At 41.1% G+C, this 24,724-nt stretch overlaps 1 protein-coding gene across 1 annotated transcript in view; it reads left to right on the forward strand.

Annotated features, from left to right (window-relative positions):
• The first annotated feature begins 8,688 nt into the window (after positions 1-8,688).
• Positions 8,689-24,724, forward strand: part of MOXD1 (monooxygenase DBH like 1) — a 91,909-nt gene continuing 75,873 nt past the window's right edge. The window contains exon 1 of the mRNA XM_082731446.1: positions 8,689-9,064. Within this exon, the coding sequence (XP_082587572.1) occupies positions 8,798-9,064 (267 nt within the window). The 5' untranslated portion in view covers positions 8,689-8,797. The remainder of the gene's footprint in view (positions 9,065-24,724) is intronic.

The raw sequence follows: 24,724 nt of genomic DNA on the forward strand, positions 1-24,724 counted from the left end.
AAAGGAATTTTGTCCTTCACAATTGAGAGAAGATCCTGTTGTCACTGGAAGGAGTGGAGCAGGGAATGGTCTTATAAATCGAAAAGCAATTTTCTTCCTCAATTTCCTCCAAATAGACAACACTATTGACTTCATAAAAGTTACTCTGAAACTTAAATGAGACAGTTCATGTAACATATTTGCAGTACTCAATAAATGTATTATTATTATTGTGATGATCATTATCCTTATTATGGTTTTACTCCTAAGAGTTACAACACCTGGCTCTGTCCATAACCTCCTCTTAATAGTTACTCTTTATTCTTTAAATGTTTCTAGCTCATGGCTGCAATTTGTTTTTACCAAATATTAATTTCCCTAAACATCATGGAAGGAGAAAAAGTAAAGAAGAAGAAGGCATTGTGAATACAGTGATATTCTCCCCAAAGATAGGGCTCTTTAGAAATTAACTTTCTGGTCATGCTCCTGTTTCTCATTATTACTGATAGTTTTACTCTTAAAGCTAAATTTTTGATGGCCTGGGGTTTTGACAGACAGTTTTGGTAAGCTCTGCTATAGGTGAGGTGACAGTAATTATCCGGTCAATTACAACAGTGACATTCAATCTGATTATTTAGTTTAAAAAGTATAGCTTTTTAAAAAATTAAGTGGGATAAAAGATGACCTTTTTTTTTTTTAAAGATTTTATTTATTTATTTGGCAAGCAGAGATCACAAGTAGGCAGAGAGGCAGGCAGAGAGAGAGGGGGGAAGCAGGCTCCCTCCTGAGCAGAGAGCCCAGTGCAGGGCTTGATCCCAGGACCCTGAGATCATGACCTGAGCTGAAGGTAGAGGCTTAACCCACTGAGCCACCCAGGTGCCCTGGTAAAAGATGACTTTTAAGACCAAATTGCATTTATGTGAGGCTAAGTTATCTTTAGTTTCAAAGATAATTCATCTTTAATTTCTTTAACTTCTAATATGGACCTTTAAATGCACAAATTTCCAAAAGATTAGGATTAGAATTTCAAGGGACTGGGTGGCTCAGTCGGTTAAGTGCCTGCGTTCGGCTCGGGTCATGATCCCAGGGTCCTGAAATCGAGTCCCTTCTTCTCCCTCTGCCTGTTACTTCTCCTGCTAGAGCTCGCTCTCTCTCTCTCTGACAAATAAGTAAATAAAATGTTTTTAAAAAAAGACTAGAGCTTCAACTTACAAATGACAGTAAATAAAAGCTTGCAGCATAGGAAACAAATAACTTTTTCTTCCTTTTTTTTTTTACATACATACATATATATACATACATACATATACATATGTGTATTTTTTCTTCTTTTTTGCCAAGAAAATGGTCTGGTTCATAATAAATACTTAGTGTTAGTTACATTGCTGTAATGATTTTTATTAATCCTTTCCAGTTGCAGTCTCTCTGAGAGCAGGTACACAGTCCCTTCTTGTTATGCGGCTGATAAGGAAACCTCCTCCTAGCTTCTCACAGGCCCTCTTCTTTCGCCCCTCACCCCAGGTATAATCTCTTCAATGAGTTTAGTTTTCAAAAGCTGAGAAGAGCTGTAGACTTTAAGCTTTTGGTTCTTGGTCTTTGAGGGCCAGGCTAAAATCTGGGTAAAAAGAATGACAATATTTCCGGGGGTGGGGTGGTTGGAGGTAGAACACCGAAAGGGCAGGAGGGGATTCCAATGACTTGGCCTGCCTCAAGCGCCATGAAGCAAAGGTACAGGGCGCCAGGAGAAGCTATCACACATTTTCCTCCCGACAACTCCATGAAGAAGGTATGTGATGCAGGTGACAGACCCAGGCGGACCTAAACTAGGCTTTTGCGGGTGGGGTAGGATAGATTGAGACACAGAGGCTCTTTAGAATAACAAATTAACTGTAAAGTATAAATTTGAACGTGACAAGAACAGCTCCTTCAAGCAAACACACAAGTCTGTTCACCTTCACCTTCTTTCAGTCCCTACACATGGTCATATTTTGACAGGATTATTATCATGACACACGGACTACTTTGCATGGGGCTTTTTCTTACTCAACATATTTTGATGGGCCTTTCCCTATGTTTCCATCCTTATAATTAGCATTATCAACTACTGCAAGAGATTCCTTGTGAAGTGGGCCATGATTGGCTTAGCTAGACTTCTGTGGTTGGACTTTGGTGCTTTCCAGCTCTTCAGGATTTTAACTAAAGCCTCACAGCTGCCTTCTCCAAAGAACTCTTGACCTCTGCTGGTTCTAGAAGATAAATTCTCAGGGGCCAGAATTTTTGTGTTGAGAGGCAATGTAGTAGGGAGGCCATGGGGCTGTGGGTCACACAGAACTCGCTGGGATTCCAGCTCCGTTTTCCTGTGGGGCTTGGTTCTCAATTCAGTGTTTTCAACCTCTGGCTCCAGTCAGCCCCTTGAGGCTAGGCCTTTGTACTTGCTGTTGCTTCTGGAACACCTTTCCTATGGCTCTTCCTGAGCATCTCCCAGGCAACATCCAGACCTCAGCTCAGAAGTCATCTCCCTAGAGGTGCCCTCCGGTGCTGCCCAACACTCCTGTTCCCACACTTTGGCCCATTATTCTTTTTTAATTTCCTTTCTCGATTCCTATCACTCTCTGGAAGGGTGTTGGCCCATTTCACATGGCCTGTTCACTGTCTCTGTCAGAGCTGTGGGTGCAGGAGGGCCTGCATGCATCCTGTCCATTCCCACCGCAGCCTCGACTCTCCCAGGGACACTGGTACCCCGATGCCTCCTTGCTGGGGTCGCACACCTGCCCCAGCCCCGCTGCTGCATTCTTCTTTATCTAAGTATTGCTTAGAAAGCAATTGCTTAGAAAGCTTCAGAACCTTATTTAACACTCATCCCCACACTGAGTCTTATATTTACCAGTTTCCACATGGAAAAATAATTGCTAATTAGTCCACTATTTTATTTAAGGGAACATCTTTTTGTTAGTTATTATGCCTAGTAATGACTGTCATGACTTAATGAACTTTATGGATAATTACATTTTTGTATTTATATATCTGGTCTTTATGGGTTTTTTTCTCCCCCATTAGAGTACAGATTGCTTTAACTTTTTCCGAAACCGCATGTGGGATTTTGGAATCAAGTGGTACTGAATCATCTCATATCCAGTGTGCAGCCAGCTTCGCATTCAGTTTTGAACAGATACTGGTTGCTCATTTCATTTGATCGCCCAGGCTTTCCTTTTAATCGATGGCCATGGAAGTATAAGCACACAAAATCACAAGTACTTATTTAATCTACTGCATAACCAGGAGGATAATATCTGGGGGGCCCTAGGCTTCGGGAGAATAGCACCGTGTTCACATTGACTTCTTTCTCTCTCTTCTTTCTCCAAATAGGTTTACGGAGGTTAGAACTTGGTAAAATCAATACCAAGGTTGAGCATGAGACATTGAAAAGAATTAACTGTTAAGAGAAGGATGGGGAAAGAGCCCAACATTGTTATTCATTGTGCGGGAAACCTAACCATTCTGTTTGTATCTACTAAAACACTGTAGCTCTGAACAGTTTGTTTCTCTCTAGAACTTACCTTCTTCAGCTGCAGGATGAGAATACTGACCAGGTTCCTTCCAAAACTGGCATTCCTAGGATTAACTCAGCACATTTTATCATCCCTCATTTCTCCTTCCACAATCAATCACTGACAGCTAATGTTGCTTCATCTCCACAGAAGGGCAGTTTCCTAAATGTGAGGACATGGTTATTTTCTTTTTTTTTTTTTTTTTTTAGAGATTTTATTTATTTATTTGACAGAGAGAAATTACAAGTACACTGAGAGGCAGGCAGAGAGAGAGAGAAGGAAGCAGGCTCCCTGCTGAGCAGAGAGCCCGATGCGGGACTCGATCCCAGGACCCTGAGATCATGACCCGAGCCGAAGGCAGCGGCTTAACCCAATGAGCCACCCAGGCGCCCCAGGACATGGTTATTTTCAATAAGCTCTAGATCATTCTGATGGATGGCAAAATTCCAGGCCTATTGGTCTCATCAATACACAAACAACTTTTAAAGTATGGCTTTATAGCCTTATAGGCTAAATACTAGTATCAATCAGTTTCTTCTCTACCATGTTATTGATAGACATCATGGTTCCCCATAAAGGGAAATTTTAACAGATGGTCATTAGTGATAAAAAAGAATATTACTTTTTTTTTTCTTCCACAAACTGTTCTTAGTTGAAACAATCTTATTTCAGAACATAGTTTATAGATAATGCCAAAGTGTAGGTTTTGCAACAGAGAAATGGTTTGCCTGATGCTTTTATTTTCATATGTAGGAAACTAAGAATGATTTCCAATGCCAACTGGTCCTCCATTGCAAAGTAACCTCAAGAAGTCAGTTAAGCCCATCTCAGCGTCCTGATGATAAAAGTAAATGTACTATAGCCTCATCTTCTCCATTCACCCACAGTCATCATTACTTTCTCCCATTATTACAATAAGGAGTAGATTGTTGGGCTAATAGTGGGTCAAACATCTTGCTTATATGAAAAATATCAGCTCTGCTGGAAGGAAATGTCCCAGTGATGACCTGGTGGCTTTAAAAATTATTATTTGGCAGGGGTGGAGGGGGCACCTGTGCTGCTTAGTCAGTTAAACATCCAGCTCAGGTCAGGGACGGAGCGTGGAGTCCAGCTCCCCCGTGGGCCTGGACCCTGCTTGATATTCTCTCCATCTCCCTCTGCCCCCTGCCCCACTTGCTTGCACACTCTCTCAAATAAATAAATGAATCTTAGACAAAAAAAAATATATTATTATTTATTGAAGGTGATGTAATAAATATTTTATACTAATATTTATTAAGCTCCAACTGCATGCTGGTCCATACTCTAGACAGTGCATTTATAACCAGGAAAGAGGGAGGTAGAGAGGAAGGAAGGAAAAAAGGAAGGAAGGAATAAAAAAGGAAGGAAGGAAAGAAGAAGAAGGAAGGGAGGGAGAAAAGAGAGGGGAAGGGAGGATGAGGGTAGGGAAGGGAAGGGAAGGGAAGGGAAGGGAAGGGAGGAAGGAAGGACGAAACCCAAGTTCTATTTTTGACTTTTCTGCCACTGACTCAATATTAACTTGAACCAGTGACCAATTTTGGTCTGCTAACTAAGCCTATCCAGAGAACAGTGAGAAAATGCTTCAGCTTCCTTATTTGAATGCTGGACAACTGCTGAGATCACTTACATAAATATTTTTCTTTGAGCTCCCTAGAAGACAGGAACTTTATAAATATTTAGTATTATTGTTGCACCTTAGGTCCAAGTAGACAGGAAAATTATGATAGTCCTGTATTTGTGTAAGAAACAACCTATTTCAGACAATTCCAGTTCATGCCAAGCAACTTTGCATTGGTTGGTTAGGGTCCCTTGGGCTTTCCTTTTTCCTTTCTCCTCCCCTCATTGCAGCTGATGAATGTGGAAATATAAATAAACCCTCAGAGCAGAGGGTAGGAAGGTGAGGAAGCTCAGCGTGGGGGTAGTCACACTGGCCAGCTCCAGTGGTGTGTCGGAATGGGTAGGATTCAAAATAAACATTACATTTAAAATTCCTGATTGAAAAGTGTGAGAAAATGATTCATTTTAAGAATGAGTAATTTGGTTGAATGTTCTGTCCTTGAGTAAGACCTTGATGAATCTTCAGTTTTGCCTGTTCTGTTTCTTTTTTGGATACATGTGGTTAGAAGAACCCAGAAAAATGGGATTGTAATTGGCATGTTTAGAGTCTGTTTGTTTCAAGTGGAGTCTTCCAAAATTAATTCACCTGTTTCTTTGCAAATTCTTGTCCCACAGGCTATTTCTCCAAGATTTTAATGGGACTCAGTTCTGGAATGATGTTCTCAGAATGCATACAAGTGTTATTTTTGGATGGTGGAATTTCAGGTGATCTTTTTAGTTTACTTTCTTATTCAAACTTCCCTGCACTTCCCGACTTTTTTTTTTTTCTTTGAATAAGGAGCAAGTATCATTTTTACGAAAACAGTAGTTTGAAAAATAATAAAATTGAAACCCCATGCTACTGATTTCATTCTCCTCTCTGCCATATAGCCCAAGTTTCTAATGGACCTACGCTTTCTTCTTGCATTCCTTACAAATTTAAGACAAGCAGTTATACAGTAATTAATTTCCAAATTGGGAAAGTGAGCCCTCTGTGCAAATGAGTAGGCAGTTGGTATTGGTCTAGGAAACTCAGGCGCTTATGAACCACACTTACATAAAATTTTCTCTTTTGTCTTTATTTACAGGAATAATTCAAACCAAAGCAGAGTGGGTCTCTTGCCAATGAATTATGCTGATAATGTTCTGTTTGTTAACCTGATGTCAAGATGATTTTATTAGTTTTACTATTTCTTGAGCACTCAGGGTGTTTTAGATACAATGTCAGTTACAGACAAACAAAAGACATTAACTTCACATTCAATGGTTTTACTTAATGAAATAATAAAAACCATTTAAGACTTTCTCTTTTGTGTATCCATGTGTGGTCTCCTTTTCTATTTCTACTCCAATACTAATGCAGGGCAGAACCTTCAACATATCTGGGGGCAAACTTTCTCCCCACTGTCCAACTTCGTAAAGAAGATGCTTCCAGGAGGATCTGCAAATGCACCTATACACTTTTTCTATAAGTATTTATTAAGCACTTATAGCATGCTGGTCCATACTTCAGGCAATGCATTTACAATTGGGAACCAGAGTGGTCCCTGATCTAGAGAGGCTAATGGAGGAAAACAAGCATATCAACAGACACTGAAGTGTTAGCACTACAATCACGAGGTCTGGATAGAACATTTAATGAACTCCACTATGGAGGGGCCAATGTCATCTTGGCAGAAATATAAGAGGAAGGTTCAGAAAATACTTCAGCGGGGAGAAAAGGCAAATGTGGCAGAGTGAGCAGTCTGAAAAGGCACAGTGATGTGAAACAGCAGGGCTCTCTTTTGAAAATTCTAGAGGTAGTTTTCATGTGTCTAGAGGGCATGGGGTGAGTGAGGTGAGAGTGATGGAAGGTGAAGCTAGAACATTAAATGGGGGGCAGTTTCTCGATATGAATTTAGGACTCATAGAACCAATCTCGGGAAGCAGATAGAGCTATGTGTTCCAGGCTCTTCCATGCTGGGAATAAATGGGGTCACAAAGCAGGAACTTGATCTTTGATTGCTCTGGAATAACTGAGCAGGATTTTAATCCTGCCCAATGTGGTGAGTGTGCCTCACATGGTTCCCAGATCCAGTCCTCTTGGCCTCCATGTCTACCATTTTGTTCCTCTCTTTCCACATTCCTCTTGTCTTCAGGGCTGGAGCCAGAAGCAATAGCCACAGCCATGGGGCTTGCAGAAACTCAGCTCTTTCTTACCTTGTCCCACAGTTTCAACAGCCCTCTTCTCTGATGCCAGCCTCTTGTCATTGGCTAAATCTATAGACTTCCATCCCTTCTCTCCTTGGAATGGCTCCCTTCTCAGGCCACTCCTGGAGCTCCCTGGTCAGCGGATCCACTTGCAGTTCACTTTCCAGACATGGTGACATATGCCTGAATCTTTGGGAGAAAAAAGTTTTGATGCAGGCTAGTAAGTTTGAGAAAGTTCTGGGAAAAGAAATGGAAAGAGAAAATAGGAGAAAGAAAAAGCAGGCTGAACTAAGACTTAGAGAAAACAGGGTGTATACGTGGCTTGTACAGAGCTTCCAAATTCAAAGTAAGTGGTACATATTTGTAGTATTATTCCTAACCTCTTATCTTTGAAACTGATATCCTCTCTTATTTTTCTATTTCGCATTGTTTGTATGTTTGTAAGCCGCTCTAGAACTTTTTAGAAACATGGCAGAATACAAATACATGAGCACATAAATAGAGAAGGTATTTACAGTCGCCACAATGAATAATGAGAGTACTGAAAACAGGAGTGATGTGGTAAGACACACACACACACACACACACACACACACACACACACTTCTTGCTAAAACACTTTTTGCTAAACGTGACTGTGGTCAGAACTTGACATAGCGGGAAAAGAGGATTTCAAATTATAATCTAATTTCCAAAGCATGCTTTAATCCTGACCTACAATGGTGAAGGAGTTTGGCCATATTTGTTCCCTCAAAACCAAACTAAACCAAACCCAGCAGGAAGGAAAGCACCAGGGCGCTGACTTTCTGTCATCATGAGCGAGACTTTGCCAGCCTTGGGACTCCCACAAAGAGTAAGGGTGGGAGAAATGACCCGGAGGAGATGATGGTGTCCCTCCGTGGGCTAGGGAGCCCTGACCGGGACTTTCTCTCACTGTCCCTCCTCCCAAACCCAGGATTTATCCCTTTTGATCACTCAACTCCTCCCCTTCTCGGCTAGGCTAAACTTGTCTTCTCTCCTCAATTCCTCCTTCCCCCAGGGATTCACTCCCGGGCCAGCGCCCCGTCCCGCGCCCCAACCAGCGCCCACGTTCTCCCAGGACTAGCGTGCTCACTCCTTTCCCCTCGGCCCCAGCCCCTTTTCTCGGCTTCTGCCTCTTCCAGCGGGGACGCCCCCTCTTGCCTCCCCACGGAGCCCAGACCTCGGGGACCGAGACCGGGACGCCCGGCCGCAGGTGGCTGGGCGGGAAGCCCGACGGGCCCAGGGTCGCCCGCGGCGGGCAGGGGAGCGGGGAGCAGGGGGGGGGGCGGGGGCGGGGAGGGGGTGCCCTCCCCGCAGGCGGGCGCGCGGCGGGCCGAGGGGGCGGGCCCAGGCCTCCCGCGCGCTGCCACCGCCCCTCCAGCCGCCTCTTCGCTCCGCCAGTCGGCGCGACCCAGGTGCCGGCGGGCAGGAGGCGCCTGAGGATGTGCGGCTGGCCGCTGCTCCTGCTTTGGGGGCTGCTCCCCGGCGCAGCGGCGGCGGGGGGATTGGGCCGGGCCCTCCCGCACCGCACCCTTCTCGACTCCGAGGGCAAGTACTGGCTGAGCTGGGGCCCCCGGGGCGGCCGGCTCGCCTTCCGCCTCGAGGTGCGCACCGCCGGCTACGTGGGCTTCGGCTTCTCGCCCACCGGGGCCATGGCCGGGGCGGACATCGTCGTGGGCGGCGTGGCCCACGGGCGGCCCTACCTGCAGGTAAGCGCGTCCCCTCCGGGAGCCCGCCCCGCCGAGCCGCGTCCCGTCTCCTCCCGCCCTCGGGGCAGGCGCGAGTGCAGGCGCCCCCGGGGCCGCCCGGTGCCCCCCGCGGCCGAGGCTGGAAGCCTCCCGTAGCCCTACAGCCCGAACCCCGCACGCGCTCCTCTTGGAGGTCGGCTCCCGCGCCCTCGGAGCCAAAGGCGCCCGCGGCTGGACTCCCCGCCTCCGCCGCCCGGCCCCGAGTTTGCCCCCGGGGAAGCTGAGCACGGGTGACCCCGGGCAGCTTTCCGTCTCGGAACACTTTCCTTTCTCCAGCGCCGCACTGACTAGATCCCCCACATACACACCTGCCACGCATCCCGGTCCATCCGTCCTGGAAAGGGAGAACGACCTTTGGGGACCTAAGGAGAGGGCTATTAGGGTTGGAGGGAACTGGGGGCTTTAGCACTTTGCTATCTTGCTGTCTAGAACCAGGATCCCAGAATTTACCAAATCCCAGCCATTCTGGAGTCCCCAGGCATGGAGCTGAGGTTCCCTGCCTCATCTGAGAGATGAACGAAAGGTCCCCAAGAACCGTTTAGGAATTTTGCTATTCTGGGAGCCCGTTAGGATGCCCATTCAGAGACCTGCAAAACTTACAGTTCCCCAGGCAAAATCCTCTATGAAGTGGGGAAACTTTTCACTTCTTTTAATGGCCAACCAAGTTAATTTGACAGCTGCCGATTTGCTATGAAAGAGTCGGAGTAGGCACGTTGCCTGTTCATAGATATCTTTATGAATGGGGGAGTGGGGGAGGATGGTGAGAAAACCAGAATGATTAGATAGTTAGGTTTTCTGGACATCTTTGTTAATTTGATCTTCACAACTTTTGGGCGCTTTTCCATGGTTACATAATATGGTGAATATACTCTGTTACTTATAAATGTTCATCCTGAAATACTGCCCTTTGCTAAAAAGTCTTTTCTTCAAAATGAAAACTCCTTACCGTTCTGGCTTTGGGTTAAGGTTTTGATGATATTAAAATCAGTGCACTGGTTGGATACCAAAGTGCCTTTCTCAGTAATTTTATTTCCGACTTCTAAGTTTGATTTCCACAACTTTCTGACTGAGATGCCATCCGATTTTAACCCTAATTCCGGCACTGAGCTAGTAAATCTGGCTAGAAATAAAGAAAATTACTGTAATAAAAACTTCAAAACCATCCTGTTGTCTGTTTTTTTAAAAATATATAAATTAATCCTTTCTCCCAAAATAAATTTACTACACCCCCAATAAATGAACTTTTAGGAGGACTATGCTTTGTTGAAGTCATTGATGTATAAATTTCCTCCAGCAACATTTCAGACATCAAATTTGTAAACCAAGAATTTGATTGCAGGACAACAGGCCTCACTAGCTGAATAACTAACTCTCTTCTGATAATGAAGAAGAAAATATCTTCTTTAAATACCTAATTGAGCCAAGTCCTTTGTTTGTTTGTTCAGGGTGGGAAAAGTATGTTCTTTAACTATCTTTGCACGTTTTGTTGAGAAGGACTTGGAAAATCTTTCTGTAGTAATATCATAAAACAGGGTATACTTTAAAAGATAACTTGATATTGTCCCCCCCACAAAAAAGAGCAGCATTTCTAGAAAATCCATCCAATTTGATATCTAATGAAAGACCAAAAGTAGAGTCTTGTTTCAACATGCCGTAATTGGCCCACCGCAAAAACAGACTTTCTTAACCACAGAGTGTTTTCACACTGCTGGAGTTCTTCATAAAGACTGTATAAAAATTAACTAAATGCTCTTTGGATTAACTTGGAGCCATATGAATTTTCTCAAAATAATCAGTGAATACCTATCACTATGAGATAAACCTTAGAAATGGTCGCTTTCCTAATATATTTCATGAGCATGAATTAAGATTTTCCCCTCCATTTTTATTCCCAAGGAAAAAAAATTGTTATTTTCATCTATGTATGATAATTGTTCTCTTAGTGGACTGACAAGCTTACTGATCCCTTTCCTTCATCCTACTCATTCTAGGATGTATAAAATACACTCAGTTATTTTATATGGAAATAACTCATCAGTTATATGGAAAAGAAAACTGATCAAAAACCTCTTTAATAAAATGAAAGACACCAAACACTAAAAATAAAAAAATATACCAGTTTCTTCTGGGTCATCCAGGCTAGGTGATTTTCTAAAACTTGAAATTGAATCTTTCTTCTAGAAACTATTAATTTGAGAGTCTTCATACAGTGGTATGTTAAGGAGCAACTACACCAAAAAGGTAAACAGGGTCCTTAAACAGTATATGTAATTCAATTAGTGGACTTCAGATTTCATGTAATTTTACTCCCAGTGAGAACAAACTTTGCAAGACAAAGCATTAGCTTCTGGGGCATCCAAGCATGTGCAGCAGCTGCTAATGGTTGGAGATGTCATCAGGCCACTGATAATACCCTACATTGACATCTGGGTCACCTCCCCTTGCAGCTTTCTTTTTTTTCTATATATTTTATATCCTCCTTTCTTATTTAATTTTTAAAAACTTGACCTTTAGATATTTTTTTCTCTCATGATTCTGACTTCTATTTTTCTAGTTATCTTAAAATTTCTTTTCAGTTGGATATTAACTCCTAGATAACTGTGTAAGAATAAATTTCAGCCAACTGGTAAAGAATTGTTGGTTAAAATAGATGCCAGAAACCCAAATGCTTATAGAGGTTAGACAGCAAGTATAAAAGAGTGATGGGCTTGATGCAATGCAACAGACAGTAGAGAGGATTGAGGGGAAAAGAGTTTTTGTGACTGAGTTACTGTTTTGTGGGAATGCAAATCAGGTATTGGCAGATCTTTTGTTTTTGCTTTTGGTTTTTTTGAGAGAAGATGGAAATTTAGATGTGTGTAAATAAAATCCGATTATGAAATACTGGCCACAATCCAAGTTTGTACAAAGCACCATGTAGAGCACATACATACACAAAATTTTCGTGGAGATAAGAGCCCATGGATAACTTAGTGTGGGGCCAAGAGGGAAAATGCCAAGGTTAGTAACGAATTGACCCAAATTATGAAAAGCCATGAAAGGCAGAGGGGCAGGTCCCATTTCTCTTCAGGCATGGCTTATTCTGTGGCAAGAAATGTCCACTGCCAGAGGGGGCCTTGTCCATTTTTTTTTAATCTATTGTATAACACAACACCCCAAAATATGTTTGCTTAATACAGTGACACTTAGTTGGCTCTCAGCTCTGCAATTCAAGGAGAGGCTACTTGATGTCAACTCCAAGGTGAGTGATTGAAATCATCGGAAGTCTCCCTCAGTCACTTGCCTGACTGGCGGCTGCTGTTGTCTCTTGGCTGGGAAACTTAGCTGGTCCTGTGGTGGGAGTGTGACCACTCAGCTTCCCCACAGCTCAGTGGCCTGGTCCCCATGGTGAATACCCTGAGAGGCCCAGGTAGAAACTAGATAGCAGCCTTTTATAACTTAACCTTTGATTCATCTTCGTTGTAGTCGTATCTCACTGTATTCAAGAGGGAACATGAGGTGGCACCTCAGGAACATGTCATAAGGAGGTCTCAGGGGAATAAAATATATGAGTGTGGCTGTCTTTGCAAAATACTTGCTTCCACACCCATTCCCACTGACTTGTCACAGTCTCCTTCCCACCACCACCTTTGAGCACCTGTCTACATGCATCTATTCTCTATTCTCTCTTGACACTACTGAGATTGGGAGACAATATTTACTTATTCACCTTCTTTCCTTTTACTCACACCACTCAGACGGAGTTAGTGAACAGTTATCCCACACTATTCCACACTCCCTGCCAATAAAGACTACAGAAGTCTACAACTCCCATGTTTTTCAGTGGTTGCCGATCCCTAATTCAGAGTCAGAGCCAGTGAGAATACCTCCAGAGGGCAGTGTGACATTTGCTAGTAGGTTGTAGGTGAAAAATCAAGTTCTGTTTCCTTGCCTCAAGGCTATAGGCCTGGCCACCCTTAAAACTCTACCCAGAGATGAGGCTTTATGGAAATTTGCCCCTGCCCAATTTTTAACCCACTGACCCAAATGGGTATATAACCAGGTCTGATCAAAGGGGAAAGAAAAGAGAAACATGGTTGGGAAGTGAAGGTCTCAGCATCATCTATCAGATACCCTGTTGTGGAGAGTCTCACACTTGGGGTAATGTGACCCTTGGGATGCTGCTGAGGTCATTTCTGCACTGGCTTTCACAGGACTGCCTGGGGTGGGGGTGGGAAGCAGCCTTTCCTCTCGCCTTGGCTTTTGAAAACCTCACTATTTTGTCTCAATGAATTAACTCTCACTTCCCTGATGGATTCCTGTCCTTTCCTTGTACTTTGCCCCTTTTTGACACAGTGCAATCCCACCCCCACCCCAGCCACTTAGCAACTGTGAGTCCCCATTTGAGGAAAGTAATCCGGGTTGATGAATGCCTAGTTTGTGTGAGTTAGAGAAGAGGGCAGCATTGTCGGATGTGCCCGTTGAATTTGCACAAAAATTGATTCACTCTTCCTTTGGGGGTAGAAATCGCCAGTGAATGGAGGCTGAAACATATGTCATCATTTGTTACAGCCTTGCTCCCGGGCTGCCTCTATGAAACATTTCTGTGGAGGAGAAGCAAGTCTTCAGCAGCAGGGTAATTGCTGCGGGGCTGTTCGCTGAGGAAGTGCTAGGAAATTGTGCTGTGATTTGAAATCACAGAAAACAGTGAGCATTCTTTGTGGTTAACGATGTGCTGCTTTTAAGCGCGTCCCAGCCAACGGCAACAAAGAAATGTTTGGAAAGCAAATTGAAAAGCTGTAAGGGAAAGATGAAGAGAGCGTACAACCCTGACACAGCTCAGCTGGGGCTTTGTTAAGAGATATTTATAAGTCTTCAGATTATGCTCCCCCACCCCGATTTCCAGATGACGAAGGGACCTCTCCAAGCGTCGTGCTTTGTGCATTAGTAATAAGGACACATGAGCCCGTGTAATGCTCCACACACGATACTCTACAGCTGTGTGGTTCTCCCTGGCAGAGCAGATGATTTCATAATGCCAGCCTGAGGAAACAGGGCAGACCTAAGAGCCATGGGAATAATGCACCTGAACTGCCCAACAAGTTCAGAGCTTCAAACTACCAATGGCATATTTCTGGGTTCTTGTAAGGGAAGGCAGAGTCCACTTCAAAGAAAATGAATGGTGGCTTACTGATTCACTTTTTTGTAATAGAGCCCTATTGCAATAAAGTTGCTGGCAAAAGGAATGAATTCATTATACATCAACATGTTTCTGAAAAATGTTTGATCCATATGAAAGAAAAAGACAAAACTTTGAGTATGGATGCCTTATGATACTGTTTACCATAACTTTTTAAAAAATAACCAGTACAGAACTTTTAAATAGCCAGCTGGTTCCCCAGGAAACTTCTTCCCAATCTATGTCTTTTAAACTTGTTACAATCTAGAGTAGACCCCACAAACAAACAAACAAACAAACATCCAAAAAACCCTGCTCATAAGGATAGCATATAGTGCATAGCAGAGAATTCCTCAAAAATAACTTCAAATGCATACTTTTTGTTAACTGTAAAGTTGAAATTATATATCTAGTGCTATACAAATAATGTATAGACCACATTTAATTTGCTATCGAGGCCTTTCCTCTTCATCTCGTGTAACCAAAAATTATGAGAAGACTTTAAAACAGTTACTGCTTTTAGGTTAGTGTTGCAGTTACTGCTTTTAGGTTAGTGTTGCTGCTCTGTGTATTTACTTACTGCTCTTAGGAACTCAGGGTTCAGGGATGCCCGGGCTGGCTCAGTCTGCAGAGCATGTGACTCTTGATCTCAGGGTCAGGTGTTTGAGCCCCACATTGGGTATAGAGATTGCTAAAAAATAAACAAACTTAAAAAAAAAAAAAAAGAGCTCAGAGTTCAGTTGATTTCCCTCAGGGCTCCTAAGTTTCCCCACACCTCCAATTTTACATGTGAGAACCTGAGTCTTCTACACCTATTCAGTGGTATGGTGGCCATACAGATCAGCAGCCTGGATTCATTTCCTCTGAGTCCTGGTTTTTTATTCTTTATTCTTCTGCAAGTAAGCAGTAGTTTACATAAAAACATTCCAATTTTCTTCCTTAATAGTGAAAGAACATGTATAATAAATAGGTTTTAAAAGTGATCAGTAAAATAAAATCATAGTATTTCTCTTACTACTTCTGTTCCCCCATAAATGTCATAGACATACATTTCTATGGTATGATTTTTCATTCACTGAGTTCTTAGAAAATGCCATACACTATGATAAGTCCTTAAAGTATGTACTCTCATATAATGCTCACAATAGTCCTCTGAGGTCAACGTCTTATTCCTCCCATTTTGTGGATGTCCAAACTTGAGGCTACAGGTTACAAAGCAGGACAATAATTTGTGACTCTCACATGACTGAATAAAACACTTACCTATGGGCAGTGAATGTCGGAATGGTCATTCAGTCATTTAACCAATATTGATTGAACTTTTATGTTCAAGTTCCAAATCCTAGGGACACAGCATTGAGTGAGATGAAGCCAGTGGTATCATGGAGCTCAGATTTTGGTGGGGGATAAACAAATAAATACATAAACAAGAAAAATACCAGGAAGTGCTGAGAATTAAAATAGCATGATGTGATAAGGGGAAACCATGTGGCTATTTCAGATTAGGGTGCTTATGATCAAGACCCAGAGAAAAACAAATGTCCCAAGTCTTAAAGGTTGTCTTTGGAGATTAATCACAGTGTTTACAACTCAAAACATTATATACTGTGAAGAAGGTTATCTGGCATGTGCATCAAAGAAGTTAGTAGACCTTGAATATAGGAAACTGCTTACCTGGAAGAAATATAATTAATGTTTTAACAAATGTGTCTGAACCACATGAGCTCTCTTTTCTGTTTCTGTGGTATTTCTACACAGATGTTTAGTAAGCTCCACTAGAGTCTTTCACGCTTTGATCTAGAGACTTGGTGATTTTATAGAAGTTTCTTTTTTAATTCTAGGTGTCAATGTTTTTCTCTTATACTCTGTTCTTTCTCATCTGCAACAATATTAGAGAATTAAAGAACTTGGAGAAGCTAGATCAGCAAAACACATGTGCCTGCAGAAGAGTTCCATCTTTCAGGCAATTGTTAAACGAAAACTCGGAAATCTCAGTTTGTTAGGTAAAACTAAATTGCTACCCTTTTCTCCTGTGCAAAGTGCATGCCCTGAAATTTGCTCATACAAGGGAACTCATGGTACATGAAACCAGGTAGAAGCTAGGCCTCCTGGCACTTTGGACATCCAGATCCCTTTGGGCAGAGCCAAGATGGATTCATGCTGTGGCGGATGACGGTCTAGTGATGAACAGTGCGGCTAAGAGAACTGAGAACTGAGAAGATACTTCCTATGCCAGAAGTTCTCTGCACATTAACATCACTTGGGGGGGAGGGTCTTTAAAAAACTCCAAAGTCTGGGTAACTGCCCTCCCTCCCCCAAACCAGTTAAATTTCATACAGTCTCAGGGGGTGGACATAGGCATTAATAAATTTTAGTTTCCCAGGTGATTCTGATCAGCGGACATGCTCAGGAACTACTGACCTAATGTGTTCAGGCTCTTTGATAGGAATCAGGTAGTCAACTCCTTTATGGACAACCTACAGAAAGCCTGGAAGATGCGAAGGAGACTTCCATCCAAAACCATTCAGAGTGTATTTGAAGTCTGATGTTGAAGCAAGGCCGGCAGTATGTCTGGATACGGGAAAATGTTTTATAAAATAGAAGAACAAACTGGATTTCCCTAAAATGGAAATGCTTCTAAGATGAGTTTGACATGTTATTGATAATTCCCAAGTACTTTCTTTCAGATTTACATGCTGAAACTAGAGTAGCAATGGAAGGAATGTGGGTAGTGGTGTATTTCAACATATCTCTCCTCTCCTAGCTTTCTATCATTTCTGTACACCTTTTGTCAGTTGGTCCTAGCTGTTGTATTTCTAGGCAACAGGAATATCTGCCCACACAGAGTCTAAAATTCACAAGTTATATATGGTTACAAGGCATCAAAGGAACATTAATAAACAAAAGTTTCAGATAATTCTCAGCCGCATTTAAGCCAAGAAAAATGTTCTACTTTAAAATCTTGTATTAGAATTAACAGTAACAAAAGGGACTCCCTGTGTATTTGGAAAAATTCTCAAGTGTCTTTCCAGTTACGTAAATAGACATCCTCTCTCTTCCTTCCTCTGTTCTCCGAGGTTACTAGTAAGCAGTGAAATGCCCTGAAGTTATCACTGCAGAAGGGAGAGGAGGAATGGTAGTGGAGTGGTAGATAATTAGTATTTTATTAGGGTATGGATGGAACATTTACAAGTTGGTGACTGTCCACGTTGCCACATCTTCCCAAGGTACCAGGGACAGCAATTCCATGTGCATGACAGGTGTTCAAGAAGTGCTTGTAGAGTAACTGAGGAACACTTAAAAGCAGGAATTCTTGGTGTAAATCCGGCACTGCTTGCTGCTTATTGGATGTTGGGTCCCTGCAAACTCCTTAGCCTCTCTAAGTGAGTTTCCTTTATGAAGAAGGGACTCGTGATATCTAAAGCATGGGGTTTTGATGAGAATTAAATGGAATTTAATTTTGCTTAAGAAAGCAAACTATGTGGCACATTGAAAGTACTTAAATATAAGATACTATTATAATTGGTCAAGCAATCAGTGAAATGTCAGAATTAGCGGGAGATGACATGGAGACAAATGTGGCAGCTTTTCAACGTGGGGAAAAGGTTTATGTGCTCAATATAGAGATGGGGGATATTGATAACAGTGTTTAAGAAAATTAGAGGAAAAACTATACTATAAGCAATTGGTTTGTGAATACTTTGCTGTCATTAATGACCAGAGACCAGCATAGTTTCAGTAAACACAGGTTACATTAACAAGACTGCATTTTCTTTTGCATTTAGTTTGCTGGACTTGTGGTTGGAGTATTAAGTACATGGCACATCGGAATGATAATAAGGCAATTGGCAGAGTTTCTCATTTCTTGCATGAGATGGACTAAAAAAATTGAATTTGGCATAATCATGGATATTTAAACATTCATATCGAAAATACGTTGATAACAGACTGGTTACATTGGACTACAAGATGAGGACTCAAAGATGGTAATGTAGTAAAAGAATGAAAAGAAACTAAAAGTTAAAAATTCACTGACAATACACATAGAGTTAAACACCTGGTTAAAAAATTAATTGTGTATATATAAAATGTGTAAAATTGAACTTAATTAGAATTCATATAGAAAAGTTCTAAATATTAGGTCATTTTAAACTCAGAATATGTGCTGGCTAAACACATAGATGCAATATTAGCCCATAAACTCTACTGTTTACATGAAGGGAGGTAATATTGTCAGAGTACTCTGTACTAGGCTAATCACATCAGAAGGTAACTTTCAGAATAACATTTTTAAGAGATCTAAAAGAGGATTATAAACATGATTGAAATCTCTGGAAGCTGGGATTCCCTGGGTAATGGGAAAGAACTGTCAATGTTTTGCCTGGAGAAAGTGATTAAAAAGATGTGATTATTTTTTGTTTGTTTGTTTGTTTGTTTTGAGTAGTGGACAGTATTCCTCAAAAAATATGGATTCGATGTTCTCTGTTAGGCTCCAGAAGGAAGAAAAAAGACCCAATTAATACATTAAAGAGTAGAAGATTTTATTTAGTTCAATATAACATACATTTCTGACAATGAGAGGTCTTGAAATTTTATGAGTTGCTTTGTGAAGTTGTAAATTCATGAGCTTTTCAATAGAGGTATTAAATACTGTGTAATCATCTCTTTAAAAATATTTCTGAGAGAGGGGCATCTGGGTGGCACAGTTGGTTGAGCGTCTGACTCTTGGTTTTGGCTCAGGTCATAACCTCAGGATCATGAGACGGAGCCCTGCATTGAGCTCCAGGTGCAGCGGGGAATCTGCAAGAGATTCTCTCTCCCTCTTCCTCTGCCCCTCCCACATTTATGTTCTCTCTCTCAAAGAAATAAATCAGTCTTCAAAAAAATTTTTTTTGGAGAGAATTCCTCCTTTGGTAGGAGCTGAGATCAGGTGACTTTCAGGCTGTCTTCCAGCTTTAGTGTGATATTAAAAATAACACATTCATGCTTTTAGATTATTCAAGAACTCAATAGAAAAGAAGATATTAGTAACTATATTGGAAACCATCTATGTTGTTTTTCACTCTGTCTCAGAAGTTGTCCTGTCTCTGTGTGTACTGTCCCATTACAGTGGGTGTGGGAGCATTTCATCTTCCTACTGTGTATATTTCAGTATATTTGAATTATGTGTCATGAATGTGTAATTGAAATCTGAAATTTAAAATCTGAATTTAAAAAAATGCTTTCTGACTTGTATATACTCAGAAGAATTTGGAGGGCTTCAAGAGGGAAGATGATTGTGAAGTTGGTGAGTTTCTGAAACTTGATGGTGACCTTATTTTGATTTATCTCCTCCCAGTCTGCATATTCTCTGTCTCCTGACCTTTCCACCCAGAACGATGTCTAGGTAGGCACCTCAAGTTTAACCTCGTTACCCTCAACATCTTTCTTTCCCAGCCTTCCCAGTCTAAGTAAATGGCACCTCCTGGTAGATCCAGTCAAAGCTTAGGAGTCTTTGTTTCACCTTCTCTTTCCTTCACCCCACATATGAAATACATCTTCAGGTTCTGTTGACTTTTCCTCTAAGCTAAGTAAAAAACCTGCCTCCTTCCCTTCAGTTTTACTATGACCAATCATTCACAGACCACCCAGACACTGCATGACAGCCTATCTCTCTTTTTTTTTTTCCCCTTTAAGATTTATTTATTTATTTGGGAGGAGAGAGAGAGTGTGTGCACACACGTGTGCACTACTGGGGGCAGGGGCAGAAGAAGAACTTCTTAAAACAGATTCCCCTGAGCTTGACCTGGGGCTTAGTCTCATGACCCTGAGATCCATGACCTGAGCTGAAAACCAAGGGTTGGTTGCTTAACTGACTGAGCCACCCAAGTGCCTCATGACTCCTGTCTTCTGACCACCACTCTTATTCCTTCTTGTCATCCTCTACATGGTAACCACAGTAACACACACACACACACACACACACACTTTTTTTGTGTCAATCAGAATATGTCACTTGCTGCTTAAAGCTCAAATGACTTTTATAGAAGCTTCATATTAAATTTGAACTCCCTACACAACCTATAAGGAATCATAAGTTCTGGGACCTCCATTGATCTCTGTTCATCTCTCTTGGGCGCCATATAGTTCAGCCACCTAGCTTTTATTTGCTTCCTCAAACCGGATGCCCACCCCTGTTCAGGTCTTTTCCCATTGCTGCCCTCTCTTCCCGGAATCTGCTTCCTCCATAACCTCTTTTGTTTGGCTCATAATTGTAGTTTTCTCAGAGTAAGTATCATTTTCTCAGTAGTGACTTTTCTGGTCATTCAGCCTGAAGGCTTTCCAGTCACTCTCTATAATCTGTTTTGTTCTCCTTTAAGTATTCATTTTCTAAACATTTTGGTTATATATATATATATTTTTAAATTTTTATTTATTTTTTAAATTTCTTTTCAGTGTTCCAGAATTCATTGTTTATGCACCACACCCAGTGCTCCATGCAATACATGCCCTCCATAATACCCACCACCAGGCTCATCCAACCTCTCACCCCCAGCCCCTCCAAAACCCTCAGATTGTTTTTCAGAGTCCACAGTCTCTCATGGTTCATCTCCCCTCCAATTTCCCCCAACTCACTTCTCCTCTCCATCTCCCCATGTCCTCTGTGTTATTCCATATGCTCCACAAATAAGCGAAACCGTATGATAATTGACTCTCTGCTTGACTTATTTCATCAGCATAATCTCTTCCAGTTCCATCCAAGTTGATACAAAAGTTGGGTATTCATCCTTTCTGATGGAGGCATAATACTCCATAGTATATATGGACCACATCTACTTTACCCATTTGTCCATTGAAGGGCATCTTGGTTCTTTCTACATTTTGGTGACTGTGGCCATTGCTGCTATAAACATTGGGGTACAGATGGCCCTTCTTTTCACTACATCTTTATCTTTGGGGTAAATACCCTGTAGTGCAACTGCAGGGTCATAGGGAAACTCTATTTTTAATTTCTTAAGGAATCTCCACACTGTTTTCCAAAGTGGCTGCACCAACTTGTATTCCCACCAACAGTGTAAGAGGGTTCCCCTTTCTCCAAATCCTCTCCAACAGATGTTTTTTACTGTCTTGTTAATTTTGACCATTCTAACTGGTATAAGGTGTATCTCAATGTGGTTTTAATTTGAATCTCCCTGATGGCTAACGATGATGAACATTTTCTCATGTGTTTGTTAGCCATTTGTATGTCTTCTTTGGAAAAGTGTCTGTTCATGTCTTCTGCCCATTTCTTGACATGATTATCTGTTTTGTGTGTGTTGAGTTTGAGGAGTTCTTTATAGATCTTGGATATCAGCCCTTTGTCTGTACTGTCATTTGCAAATATCTTCTCCCATTCCGTGAGTTGCCTCTTTGTTTTGTTGATTGTTTCCTTTGCTGTGCAGAAGCTTTTGATCTTGATGAAGTCCCAAAAGTTCATTTTTGCTTTTGTTTCCTTTGCCTTTGGAGACATATCTTGAAAGAAGTAGCTGTGGCTGATGTCTAAACATTTTGGTTATATTATTATTAAAAATAATCTTTAAATTGTCAGCTTCCCCCTCCCCACAACTAAACTATAAGTTTGATCAGAGTATGGACTTTGCATGATATCCTGTATAGTTATGTGCCTTTAGCCCTACAATAGGGGCTGAGGAATACTAGTTGCTCAATGAAATTTGTGTTGGAAGAAAGGAGAAGGAAGGGAAGAAGGAAGGAAAGAAAGGAGGGAGGGAGAGAAAGAGGAAGGAAGGAGCCAGTTTTCTTCTCAAAATTTACTTCTTGTGTACGGTGGTCATGGGTAGTTAAGAGAAGTCCTCTAAAATTTTAAAAAACTAAGATGGGGGATTAAGATGAAGGTAAAATAATATCTTATTTCTATGATAAAACCTGAAATTGCTTGTTTCCCCCATTGGTATTTATTGTTAACCTAAAGAGTCAAAATGTTAATTTTACATTCTATCTCTGATAATTCTATAATTATAGCAAAGTATTAAATTACTGTATGTGAAAACTGAACTGAGATGATTGGCTGTAGGGGAAAATGCAGGATGTGTATTTTCAGAAGGTGGCACTTAAAGAACAAACAGATTGCTCAGGTGGGCCCCTTATTGGAACGCAAGCCAACAGGGTTCCTATTTTGGTATTCCAGTAGCTATTTAACAGATCCCTTATTAGACCTAAAGAGTTTCAGTTTTATCTGAAGTGGTTTCTAGAAGGCAAGCTCCTTGTGTTTTGACATTCTGCCCTGATTTCTAAGATTAGTGAAGAAATATCTTATTAAAACCAGCTTACCCTGAAATTTGAAGGTTATGTTTATATAGTTTGTTTATACAGCTTATGAATTTGGGGGATCAAAGATTCTCTTTAACACAAAAATATTTATTATTACACTACCAATATTATTAAACCACTGTAACACTTATAGAAATTGATATCACAAACAGAAATGTTTGAAGTCACAAGGCTTTTGAGATTCAGAAAAAGAAGGAAAAACGACAAGCACCTGTTGAAGAAAGTGATGGCAGATGGTAACATTTTTCTCAAGGTTCCCCTGCAGCTGTGCTTACATTCAGTTTTCCAGGCTGAACCGGGTTTATTCATATCTTTTATTACACCCCGAAGAGTTTTTACTTCATCCTGCTTACCACAGTATCAGTCAAAGCTCTTTTCTGTTGCAGAGATTTTATTCAAGAGAGAGAAAAAAGACTGACAATGAGAAAGAACCAATTGAACATCTGTGTAATCATGTTTTTTAACAAGAGATCGTAGCAATCATGCTGATTTCCAAAGCCAGCTTTTGGATGTCAGTTTTAAAGTGGCAGTCAGGACAGTCAGGACTCGTGCTTATCATGCCAGGTGATAAAAGCCAACGGAGGTGAGGGTTGACTTACTTTTCTCTTGCTCTCCGCATTTTGAAATCTCAATGATATATTTCATCTTTTTTTTCAAAGCCTAGTGTTCAAAAGACAAAACATCCTGTGAGAACATGTTTCATTTTTATGACACAACTGCAGATTAACTTTACTGCTGAAACCTAATTATCAACTCAGATTTTCAAGGATAACAGGTAATATTTTATCTTTAAAAGGTAAAACAATGAAGCACCTGATTAAAATAATAATCCACAATAAAAGCAGAAAATGATACCTTCATGGCAATTCCTACTAAAGTTAATCGTTTTTTGTTTTTAAGGTTATTTATTTATTTATTTATTTGAGAGAGAGAGAGTGAGAGTACAAGCAAGGGACAGAGGCAGAGGGAGAGGGAGAAGCAGACTCACTGCTGAGCAGGGAGCATGATGTGGGGCTTGATCCCAGAACCCTGGGATCATGACCTGAGCTGAAGGCAGATGCTTAAAGGACTGAGCCACCCAGGCACCTTGAAGTTGATTTTTTTTTTTTAAAGATTTTATTTATTTATTTGACAGACAGGGATCACAAGTAGGCAGAGAGGCAGGCAGAGAGAGAGGAGGAAGCAGGTGCCCTGCTGAGCAGAGAGCCTGATGCGGGGCTTGATCCCAAGACCCTGGGATCATGACCTGAGCTGAAGGCAGCGGCTTTAACCCACTTAGCCACCCAGGCGCCCCCTTTGAAGTTGATCTTAATGTAGATATTTAAGTTAAAATTTGATTGAAATCCACTTAAAGGGGCGCCTCAGCATCAGGCTTCTTACTCAGCAGGGAGCAAGGTTTTCCCTCTCCCTCTGTTATTACCCCTGCTTGTGTGCTCTCTCTGTCAAATAAATAAAGAAAATTAAAAAAAAAATTCACATAAAGCCATTTAGCTAGAGTAACATAAGTTCACATTTCACTTTACAACATTAAAACTGAATAAATGTAAAGAAGAATGACTTCTGCACATTGACATAATTAAAAGATCTTCAAATTTTATTTTTAAACTTTTACAAAATCTATACAGAATCATGAATCTTTGAATACTCCTCAACCCTCTTGTCCTCATAAAATCAATTTTTAATGACACTGAATTGGAGCCTATTTTTTTTTATTTATCAGTATTTTATGTTAATTTATACTATATGCACTATGTATCATACAATTAGATATTTATAATGGCTGCAGCATCTGACCCTGACTGTGAGAGTGCACTGTGATCAGTATTCCTATTTTTATTGTAAAAGTGCTGGAATATTGAGCACTATAGGAAGATGGCTGAGAAATGGCCTTTACCACGGATGCTCAGTAGAGATGTATCTGATTGTATTTGCCAAATGGGACCTGGAATGGGGGCAAAGATGTGTCATCCTGTTCTAACTGTAAAGGTCAAAATCAGATTGTCCAAGTGATCTCGGGGAATTTCATAAACATAAGTACTATACAGTCTGGCTTTGTGACTATACATTTCTAGATTATATTATTGGTTTTCAGGCTCTTAACTGGTTGATGTTTTAATGTCAATTTCATTCTGCAGGGTTTTTCTGTGTTTTTTTTT

Source organism: Mustela nivalis, assembly GCF_964662115.1.
Source record: "Mustela nivalis genome assembly, chromosome: 5".
Taxonomy (NCBI): domain Eukaryota; kingdom Metazoa; phylum Chordata; class Mammalia; order Carnivora; family Mustelidae; genus Mustela; species Mustela nivalis.